Genomic DNA, 11,088 nt, shown 5'->3' with positions numbered 1-11,088 from the left:
CAGAGCCACACGGAAAGCGGGGACAAACGGAGTTTGGTTTTCCTGGAACGCTCCAGCGACTTCTGGAGCATCGGCAACCACCCGTCCCCGCTGCACACGCTGCTCGGCCAGGCCAGGCGCCGCCAGACGATCAGTGCTATTCACAGTACAGTGCAGGGGACCGCACTTACTGCCGTTTATATTTATTACTGGCCACCACCCAACTCCGGCTCCCCTCCTCGGCCCCGGCGGCCGCGCACTGCGCACGCGCCGCCCCCGGCAGGCCCGTGTCCTTTTAAAGGACACGCCGCTCCCCGGAAGTGCCCGTTCTCCGGACCGGAAGTAGCTTCACTTGCCAATAACACCGCTTCTTCCGGGAGCGGCCGGCTCGCCCGGTTGGCGCGCGGCCGCTGCTTTCCGGCGCTGTGCCCCGCCCCGCGCTTGTTTGCCCTCCGTGTCCTTCTCCAGGAGGGCCTTCCGCTTCTTTCCCCTTCCTTCCGCAGCCCTCGCCTTCCCTCGGCCCTGCGCGGCGAGCTCGTGGTGGAGCGGGAGCGCGGGCCAGCAGGGGGCGCGCTGGCGGCGGAGCGGCGCTCTGCACCGCTCACTTCCGGCTCTTTGTGTCCAGAGGGCTCGGGACTCTTCATGGCGCGGCCGCGCCGGGCCCGGCGGGAGGGCGGCGGTGGAGCGGCGCTGCCCCGCTGAGAAGCCGCCGACATGGAGCCCGAGACGCTGGAAGCGCGCATCAGTGAGTGCGGCTGTGACCACGGCAGCCCTCTCCGTGGGGCGGGGAGGGCGCGGGCGGGGCGGGGGGCAGCGCGCAGGGGTGTGAGGGAGAGCGGCCGGGGGTTGCACGTGGTGGGGGCTGAGGGTGAGACCCCGGGCCGAGACAGAGCTAGCGGTCCGGTGGGTCAGCAGGGAGGAGGGGGCGAGAGTTGTGCACGGGGCTGCTATGGGAAGGGGCTAGTGCAGGAATACGAAGTCTGTTTCTCCTCCCACGCCATCCCCTGCTGCTGCACCCGCTGGAGTTGGCAGGGAGGGAATGGGATCAATGATGTCCCTTCACAGGGTGGGAGCCTGTTGGGTTTTTTTTTCTTACCGTCCCCTCCTCCTGCTTGCAGACAAAGCCACAAACCCCTTGAACAAGGACCTGGACTGGGATGGTATCAATGCGTTCTGCGAGCAACTCAATAAGGAGCTGGAGGGGTAAGCGCTTTGTCCTTTCCACAGGCTTCTTCATGTCGCGGGCCTGGTTATGATTTCCCACCTGGCAAAATCCAGTGGGATTGTCCCAAGAGCTGAGTAGGCATGAAGGCCTTCAGTGTGGGGGTAGGTGGAGGGTCCTGGCCCGCTAATGGAAGGTTCTCTGTGCGTTTTGAGCCGTCTTAGTGCCGTATCAGTATCTTCAACTTGCAACATGCTTTTCAGTTCTGGATTCCCAGACAGAAATGCAGGTACCAAGCTTTTTGTCAATAACCAGTGAGCTTTTCTTTTCCCCTCACTCCTTCCAGTCCTCCACTTGCCACCCGACTTCTTGCCCACAAGATCCAGTCTCCACAGGAATGGGAAGCTATCCAGGCCCTCACGGTAAGGGCATCTGCAGGCTGGTAGAACTAGATGGAGGGGCAGGGCATGGAGGTGCTCCAGCTTGACTGGAGAAGCACGGGAAGCTTTGAATTCCCTCTGAGAAAGCCCTGGAGCACCTGGGCCCTTGGGTGGGAGAGGGACTGAAGGTGGTTCCACAAGTCAGGAGAGGTTCCTCGGAAAGGTTTTGTTCCTAGAAAGATCATAGCCTGTTGAAGTTGAACAGGGTGCTTTTTGGCTTTTGTTGTGGTGCTGCGTTAATGGTTGGACTGTGTGATCTTGCTGGTATTTTCTAGCCTAAAGGATTCAGTGATTCTTAATCATGTTGTGGATTCACACTTTGATCCCCTGGTGTTTATGACCTCTCTAAGAGTATCCGTGCTGATGGGCTGTTAAACCATCTCTGCAAAGGCTGGCCCCAAAGACAAGAATCTTGCTTCCCTGGGGGAAGGGACCACCTGGGAGGGAACAGGGGATGTCCCTTTGTGCTGCTGTAACAGTAGTAGGCTCTGTACCTGGCGAGGGGGAAGCAGGAAGGAGCTGGCTCCTGATCCTGCTGCTGGACCCAATGCTGGGACTCACCTGGCCCCTCTCCCCAGGTGCTGGAGTCCTGCATGAAGAGCTGTGGCAAACGCTTCCACGATGAGGTGGGCAAGTTCCGCTTCCTCAATGAGCTCATCAAGGTGGTGTCCCCTAAGGTGGGTCTCAGGGCATTGTGCTGGAAGGGACTGGTGGCAGGAGGGCTTTGGGAAAAGGAAAAAGTGGCGGCTGAGCAAAAGGGTCAGATACCCAGTGGGATGTGGGCAAAACAGGACAGTGTTAGTAGGAGATCTGGTCCTTGTTTCCCGGTGAGTTTTCACCCCTCTGTTCAGGCCGACTCCTGTTGTAGGAAGCTGAAGGCCAGCTGGACATGGTGCAGCCAGCACTTGTGAGACTACTGAGCTCGTGTGCGTGCCTGGAGTCACCTTCCCTGCATCCCTGCTGGGCTCTGTGCTGCATGTACTCAGGAACCTCCCCCAGCTTTGATAGGACCATGTCTCTCTGAGGTGTCCCAGCCTGATTGAGACACTCTTGGAAGGCAAGCCCAGGCTTGGTCAGTGGTGTTCTGGTGAGTCCATCTGAAGGACCAAGCCATTGCCAGCTCTTCTGCTGATGCTGCTGTTCCTGCAACAGAAAACAAGCTGTGCAGGCTCTCCTGTTCAGTCAAGGCAGTGAACACCAGCAAGTGTAGAGTTAAGGGAACACAGGCTAAATATGACTAAGGAAAATCTTTGTCTGCCAGTCACAGCTTGTGAGCTGTGATGATGAATAGCCCCAGACGGTGACAGTAGCATCCTTAAGTCGTCTTGCTTGGCACCCTAGAGTATGTCCTCTGCCTTAAGCCACTTGCCTCTGGTGGCACGTGCACCGTTTCTACCACCAGTACTCCCATCAGACCCGTGTGAGAGGGCTGAAAGAGGATTGCATGGCACCTGCTGGGTGCTGGTCATCTGGGGCTCGCCTTGCTCGGGGCCCTGCCTCAGAGACCCTTACTCTCCCAGCCCCGCTGTCCCCTCATTCCTAAAGGGCTGCCTTGCTGCACAGCTTCTTTTTGTAGGACCCTTCCCTTCACAAGGTGATAGGAGACCTGCCTGAGCCTTCCCACCTCTCCCTGTGTGTTGCTGGGGAGCTGCTGCTGCAGCATTTCTCTTGTTTTTCTGTGATGGAAACCAGGCACAGCATAGGATGTGTTGCAAGGCCCTCATGAGCTTTCCTGCTTGCTTCCTCTTTCTTCCTTGTGCCGTTGGGAACGGTCTCACTTCTGCGGGGAGGGCGAGGAGAGGAACAGGCCAGACTTGCAACGGGCTCAGATCAGCTTCAAGCCACCTCTTTTCCTCTAGTATCTTGGCAGCCGGACATCAGAAAAAGTGAAGTCAAAGATCCTGGAGCTGATGTACAGCTGGACATTAGGTCTGCCTCATGAGGTGAAGATATCAGAAGCCTACCAGATGCTGAAGAAGCAAGGTGAGAGGCAGAGGCCTGGAAGGGGCAGGTGGACAGATGGTTTTGCCCTCCTTCATTTTTGGTCTGGGCAAAGCCTAAAACAAGCTCTGCCTAGATCCAGGGCATCCATCAGTCTGACTCAGCACCGGGGTCAGGAGAAGGAGCAGCTCCTGGCTGAGCAGAGGGAATTGCTGAGTCTGGGGGCACATCTGCTTGCTCATGTGGGAGGTGGGGCACTGGATAGGTCTGGGGCTGAAGGGCTGCAAGTGCTTTGGCAGTATATGCTGGAGTTTTCTAAGAGGTGATATTTATGGGGAACGGAAACACAATCCGGGATCTCGAGTAACAGGATAACCCACGCATCCTTAGTCTCACTGGATTTATTGGGCCATTAGGGAAAAAGACCTGGGTGCAGTGCCATGCCTGAGTGGGTGAGTCCTCCTGATCTCTCCTTTGGTTTCTACTGCAGGGATTGTAAAGTGTGACCCAAAACTTCCTGATGATGCTCCTTTTCCACCGCCTCCTCCTCGACCCAAGAACATCATCTTTGATGATGAAGAAAAATCCAAGGTGAGGGCTCCGTGCAAGGAGAGGGACAGTAGGCATCTTCCTGCTTTTCTACCTTATGTCCCCTTGATGTAGAGGAGTCAAAGTCCCTGCTTCACTTGGCTGTCGTTCAGAAAATGGATCACAGGAATGCTGAGGGCCTGTTCCAAAATCATGACAAAGATTTTGTCATCCAGAGAAGTGGGGCATGTGGGTCTGTTTGACCTTTGGAGCACTTAGCTGCAGGATGTTGCAAAGGGTGAGGCACTGACATTGGTCCAAGCAGGTTCAGGGAGGTTTGCTGCTGTGAGCTCTCTAGACTCCAGAGTTATCTGGCCATGAGGTTTAAATCCCAGCCCCAGATGCTGCTGCTGTTATCTCCTCCCCACCCCCAGCACTGCAATCTGCTCATTGCCCAACCACTTAAACCACCTGGACCCATCCTGTGTTGTCTTTCCATCAGAATTGTGTCACCACTCAGGCAAACCTCCGCATTATCAGTGCTGATACATTTAAGCAAGTGTTGGGCTCCTCTGGGTCTAGTTCTGCAGCAGGAGTGTGATGCCGGTTTGCTACAGGGTTTGCCTCCATGGGTCAGAGTTTGCAAATGAGGATTTGTGGGTGGGCAGTGGGACTGTTCACTGCCTATGGAGAGGGAGAGAAAGTGGGAGTGCTCTCCCTTCACTAGCAAAGAGGCATGTGAAGATAGACAAGTAAGAGTCCATTATAATGCCATAGCAATTCTTGCACAAACCAGGCTTTCTTCCTGTCTCAGTGCTGCTGCACTCCAGGCCCTCCATGGTGGGTAATGGGCAGGGTTTGAATGCAGGAGATCGTCAGGGAAAGACCTACCTTGATAACCAAGACTACAACAGGAAAAGAAAGGCCAGTTATACTTCTCTCCCTGGTCTCTTGGTAGCTCACAAGCTCTTGTGGCTGTGCTTTCCAAACTGTTAGAACCGTCCATTGCCTCTGCCAGATACAGGTTTGGGATGGGGGGAGCTATTGGCTCTAGTGTTGCAGGAGTGACTCTGGCTGCCATCCCTCCGCTTGGGCTCAGAAGTACCTTCTCTTTTGCAGACACTGGCTCGCCTCCTGAAAAGCTCCCATCCTGAGGATCTCCGAGCTGCCAACAAGCTCATCAAGGAGATGGTTCAGGAGGTGTGATGGGGGAAGAAGGGAGCTGGGGGGTCATGGTCTGGGTGGCGATGGTTGGCATCAAAGGAGCACTGGCTTTGTAACCTCATGCAAACATATGGAGCTTCTGCCCAAAATTTGGCCGCAGCAGCTGTGAAAGAGTCCTTGTGTGAGTTCTACTATCCCGTGGCTACTTGGAAGAATGGCTCTGGGTGCATTTTGTGGCCCAAGCCCTGCTGCAGCACTTCAGCAATTCCGTCCCTGTCTGGCATGTTCCTGCCCAGAGATGACCTGGAGTTTTCTACTGGAGTGGGAGCTGTTTTGAGAGCAGTGTTGCTGGGCTTTAGCCCAGGGTGGTTGGCTGGCCCGGCCTTCCTCCTCTCCAAGTCAGGACATCCTTCCTTATGTGTTTTCCATCCAGGACCAAAAGCGCATGGAGAAGATCTCCAAGAGGGTGAATGCCATTGAGGAGGTGAACAACAATGTGAAGCTGCTGACTGAGATGGTGACAAGCTACAGCAAGGGGGAGACAACAGAAAGCAATGAGGACCTAATGAAGGTGAGGAAAGGCCATCCCAGAATCTTCCTTGGGCTTAGAGCAGAAATGGGTGACCCTTATCCCCTCATCCTCCTGCCTGTTTTGGACACCCAGCTGAGCATCATGCTGCTCAGGACGCTCACCTCATCAGTGTTTCTCTGCTCCCCCAGGAGTTGTATCAGCGCTGTGAGCGCATGAGGCCCATGCTCTTCCGGCTCGCCAGTGACACAGAAGACAATGATGAAGCTCTAGGTAAACATATCTGGCCCTTCTCATTCCTGCTGAGACTGTCCTGGGGTGTCAGTGTACCTTGGTGCAGCCTGCAGCAACAATGGTGAAAATGCTCTCTGCAGTGGTTTTGTTTGCAGCAACTTGGGCCTTGCTTTGAAGAAACAGACAGACTTGGGGTATAAAAGTTACTCTCTTCACTATTTTCACACTTATTTTCAGCGGAGATTCTGCAAGCGAATGACAATCTGACCCAAGTGATCAATCTCTACAAACAGCTTGTACGAGGAGAAGAGATCAATGGGGAGCTGGTGGCCAGTCCCCTTCGAGGTGAGGAGACTTGAAGAATGGTGACAGGAAGGTCAAGCAGAGGGACCCTGTTACTGGTTTCCTGCAGAGTAAGAGAAGACTGAGAGAAGTGGAAAGGGGAAGCCTGCGGGAGCTTAGAGTGGGGCTGTTGAGATAAGGAAATGGGTTGTGGATGTGACTGGTGCATGAAGAAAGGGAACTGGAAGGGAGAGCAGGGGGCTGTGAGGAAGGATGGGAACTGGCCTCACCACGCTGCATGAGGACTGGATAACGTTTTCAGATTCTTTTCTTTTTGCAGGCAGCAGCTCAGCGCTTCTAGATCTGTCTGGCCTGGAACTTCCAGCAACATGTCCTTCCTACCCAGCTCTGCCCACCCTTTCAGGTGGCTCAGCAGTTCCCGTGCCTGACCAAACTGGCTCTGTCTCCTTGCTGGATGATGAACTCATGTCTTTAGGTGAGAAATCCAGAGCAAAAGCTCTTTGTTCTTTGACTCCGGATAGTTTTCCTTTGGCAGGAACATAAACAAGAAGAGAGCTCTGGTAGAAGTCAATAATGAAAGACAAAGAGGTATCCTTCATTTAGTGTGAGGGAGAGGAGGGAGAGACCTTGCTGTGATCCTGAACTTCAGTCCCATGGTGTTTTCCTGGCTAGTCAGAGAGAGCCTGTAGGGATGTGCCCACTGATTTGCTCTGGGTAAACTGACCTGACAGGTAAATCAAGAGTGATGCAATGGCCATCCCCAGATGGGATCACAAGGGTGGGTCACCCCCAGCTCCTCGTGTTTTCTGCTTGCTGTTAAAGTCATGAGCTGACTACAGATGCACAGGACTTCCAGAACTGTTCACGTGAAATCACGTGAGGTGCCAATCCTGGAAGGCTCTAGAGTCCTGCTTTGCACAACAAAGCATCTGTTTCCTAAGACAAGTGTTTTTGGGAACAACAGCATCAAGTAGACAATATGGTCAGTCAGATTGGCCAGCTCAGCAGTATTCATTTTTCGACCAGTTGCAGTGAGAACTAAACTATAAGTGAAGCTATCTGGACAGAAGAAAACCACTATCACCCTCCTGGCTCTCCCCCATGCAACAGTGGGGGCCAGAGATGGAGACCATATTGACAGTTCTGCCCTGCTGCTTCTGTGTCTCACTCAGGCCACATTAAATGCTCTTACTGATTTGGTAGATAAGCTTTATGTTTGCTTTTACTTCTGGCAGGCCTGAATGACCCAGCACCACATCCTGTCCAGGCTGGTGACAGCAGTGGCTGGAACAACTTCCAGGTAATGCACTGGGAGCTAGGGCAGAAAGTGGGGAGGGTGGTAAAAGCAACAGTATAGGTAGGGAAATGTGCCACATCTGATGGTTGGTGCCGATATGCAACCCTGCTTTGGGGTTCTCTTGTGTGCTCTTTCAGTCATCAGACAGCAATGAGCTCAGTATCACCCCTATCATGGCAACACCACCAGTCAAAGCAGATGCTGGTGCATCCTCCCCCAAACCATCTCCTAGCAGCACTGGCCTGGATGACCTGGACCTCCTGGGCAAGACACTGCTGCAGCAGTCTTTGCCTCCAGAATCTCAACAAGTGCGATGGTAAGCACTTGGTGGTGCAGTCTCACATCTCTCCCCATTGTTTCCATTTCTAGGGTGCTGGACAGAATTTCAGTGCCCTGTTCCACTCCTTGCTCTCTCTCTCCACGCTGCAGGGAGAAGCAGCAGCCACCCCCTCGGCTCACCCTGAGGGATCTGCAGAACAGAAGCAGCTCGGGCACCACAGCCCACAATCCCAGTGCTCCGTCTGTGCTCCCGAGTATTTCCGCTAACCCCCCGCTGCCTCTGACCTCGGAGCTGCCTGCCCCTGCTACACTTGCAAAAGCTGCCACCACACCAGCAGGAAGTACTGCGATCCCACCGCGGGCTCCTGCCACTGCGCTAGCCCAGGAGATCTCGCTGGCCAACATCACTGTGCCTCTGGAGTCAATCAAACCCAGTGAGCTGGGGAAAAAGGAGGGGGGCAGGCGGGGGGGATTAAACCCTGCACATATGGAAGAGAAAAATGTGAAGCAACTCCTTGCTTGTTGGATTTTGTGGAGGCTGAAGAGGAATGATGTCTATCACTTGTATGAAGTTAGGGTGATGGGGAAAGGTGCTGTCAGGCCAGTTCCCTCCTGGCTGACTGCTTCCTGTCCCTGCCTTTCTGACAGGCAGCATCCTCCCTGTGACGGTGTATGATCAGCATGGCTTCCGTGTCCTCTTCCACTTCGCTAAGGATGCCCTGCCCGAGAGGCCCGACGTGCTTGTGGTGGTGATCTCTATGCTTAGCACGGCCCCGCAGCCCATCCGCAACATTGTCTTTCAGTCTGCCGTCCCCAAGGTAAGACTGCTGCTGGGGCTGAGGTCCCCAGGGTGGGCCAAAGCATGATTCTACTTCTGCAGGAAAAACGGGGTGGGTGGAGAGAGCAAATGGGCATGGGAGCAAATCCTGTTACCTTCGGATGTTTTTTGTCTTTGACTAGACAGCGGAAGCCTCCCAAGTACGGGAGCAGGGCTTCCGGCTGCCAAGTCACTCTCAGGAATGTGGTCATTCTCTTCTCTGCCTCTTCCCCTAGATAATGAAGGTGAAGCTACAGCCTCCCTCAGGCACGGAGCTGCCAGCATTTAATCCCATCGTTCACCCCAGTGCCATCACCCAAGTCCTGCTGCTCGCTAACCCACAGAAGGTATAACAGCATTGTCCCTTGGGCACGAACAGAAGCTGGTCATGGTGCTCAGGCAAAGCCTCACTACCCTATCCCTGTTCCCTTTACTCAGCAGCATCTAAGATGTGAATGGTTTGTGCCTCATTGCCTTTCTTCCCATTCTTCTGACTGCTTATCCTTTTTCTCCCATCTCCAGGAGAAGGTGAGGCTACGGTACAAACTGACCTTCACCATGGGAGAGCAAACCTACAATGAAATTGGGGATGTGGACCAGTTTCCCCCACCAGAATCCTGGGGAAACCTCTAGGGCCACATATTGCAGGCACTACACTGCAGATTCCTTAGGAAGCCAACCCTGTGGGGCTGGAGCAGCCAGAGGAAATGGGAGGGTGGGTGGGGGCTGGTGCTCACGCTCTATTCTCCAGATGGCCAGGCAAGGGCCAGAGGGAGCATGCCTCAAGGAGGAGAGCAGAGATGCCAGGAGATGCTCATCTCACAAGACTAGAAGTGGAGTGGAAAGCTTCATGTATGTGAACAGTTGCCTTCCCTGCTCTTCTGAAGATGACACTCCCTCCCCAGTCTGTCCAGCTTCTCTTCTAACCCTGCTTTCCTGCTTTAGGTGCATAGGGAAACAAGGACAGGGAGCTTTAACACCTCAGCCCAGAGCAAGGCCTAGCAAAGGAAGATCCTTTTCCTTGTCTTCCCCCTCCACACTTCTCAGCCCTTCAGCTACTTCGTGCTCTATGGTGCTCTCTCTTGTCCCCCTTGCCATCTCCTTGGAGCTGGGCCCCAGTGATTCCATCTGGTGGGATCACACTGGAGCTGATGAGGAACAAGGCTGGGCAAAGCCTAGGTATCTCTCCAGCACCAGAGAGCAGACAGCTGTCTTTGCTTTAGGGCGGGGGTGGTCAGGGGGAGTGATCATCACATATCTCTGTCCTAGCTGCTTACAGAGCTGTTGGTGAGAGGTGGGCCCCAGGGTGGGGCCTCAGGGGCTGGGATGGGCTTGCTTTGTGCCTTCCCAGCACCTTCAGCTGGCATTCTGAATCCCTACAGCCTACACCATTCCCACAGGCTTTAAGTATCATAGCAAGCTTTGGGAACGGTGGCCAGAGGGGCAGGCTGTGGCAGTTGAGTCTCCCTACAGCCTCCTGCCAGATGGGGTGAGGAAGCAGCAGTTAGACTTCCTTTCCCCAGCTGGGCTGGAGATCTACATGGGATGGGAGGTTTTCTCAGCTCTTCAGTGTCCTCTTGCAGAGGAGTGAGTGATGGGCTGGGAGTAGGTAGGAGCTGGAAGCCCAGCTCATCACCACAAAGCTCTTCACTGGGGCACGGGGTGGGGGGTTCAGCTGTGCCTTGTGCACCTTTGCTGCAGCTGAGGGCAGGCCTGGCTCTCTGTGCCGGGAAGGGTGCTCGCCCCAGCCGCCTGATCACTGTGACACAAGAGCTGGGATCTGCAGGCACAGAGGAGACTGAGGTTAGTACACCCCAAGCAATCCCCAGCCCCACGGGACTTTGGACCATGGGAGCTGCTTCCCATCTGTAAGCTGATTTGGAGAGGGCCTGATCATAAAAGGCAGAGGCAAGCTGTGCTCAGCATTGGCTTGCCAGAGGTAGAAGGAAGCGTGTGTGAGATGGAGACGAGCAGGGTGCCTCGCACTCCTGGCTCAGGGCAGCGAACGTGACGTGTCTCAAAACTGGGCACCGCAGGCAGTAAAGGAGAGGGGGAAGCAAGGTCTTTATGCTGGGATTCAGCTGTGTCTTACTTCCCTTTCCCATCTCTTCAGGGTTTTGTATGGGTTTTTTCTTTGCAGATCTTGTTTGGTTCTTGAATAGACTTGTATATATTTTCAGTGCAAAATTCTGTAAATGGAAGAAAACAAAACATTTAAAATGAGACGCCCGGCGCGAAGAATCTGCTGTATTTATGGGAAATAAAGAGTTCTTTGCTCATACTGCTCCTCTGTCTTTTCACCCAAGGCATGCATTTTTTCCACTTACTTTCCTGGAGACCTGAGGAGTTTCTCTGCACACAGCTCGAATCCTGCCCCTTCAGTACTGTAGTTTGTCTCTCAGTCCCTCGGGCCCT

The 11,088-nt window shown here is 54.3% G+C and overlaps 1 protein-coding gene across 2 annotated transcripts; it reads left to right on the top strand.

The window, feature by feature from the left end:
* Window positions 1-386: 386 nt before the first annotated feature.
* GGA1 (golgi associated, gamma adaptin ear containing, ARF binding protein 1) lies at window positions 387-10,954 on the top strand. Of its 2 annotated transcripts, XM_066320147.1 has the most exons (17): window positions 387-724; window positions 1,098-1,182; window positions 1,488-1,563; window positions 2,160-2,258; window positions 3,441-3,564; window positions 4,013-4,113; window positions 5,170-5,250; window positions 5,648-5,785; window positions 5,935-6,016; window positions 6,215-6,322; window positions 6,600-6,755; window positions 7,516-7,580; window positions 7,715-7,893; window positions 8,007-8,290; window positions 8,505-8,674; window positions 8,910-9,020; window positions 9,196-10,954. In XM_066320147.1, exons 1-17 carry the CDS (start codon window positions 694-696, stop codon window positions 9,304-9,306), a joined length of 2,001 nt encoding a protein of 666 aa, XP_066176244.1. In that variant the 5' UTR covers window positions 387-693; the 3' UTR covers window positions 9,307-10,954. The 2 variants fall into 2 exon arrangements, with proteins under 2 accessions (XP_066176244.1, XP_066176245.1); XM_066320148.1 differs by lacking the exons at window positions 387-724; window positions 1,488-1,563; window positions 2,160-2,258.
* The last annotated feature ends 134 nt before the right edge of the window (window positions 10,955-11,088 follow it).

The sequence above is a fragment of the Sylvia atricapilla genome, chromosome 5 (assembly GCF_009819655.1).
Source record: "Sylvia atricapilla isolate bSylAtr1 chromosome 5, bSylAtr1.pri, whole genome shotgun sequence".
Taxonomy (NCBI): domain Eukaryota; kingdom Metazoa; phylum Chordata; class Aves; order Passeriformes; family Sylviidae; genus Sylvia; species Sylvia atricapilla.
The sequence above is the reverse complement of the archived record's forward strand: the minus strand, read 5'-3'. Positions and strand labels throughout refer to the sequence as shown.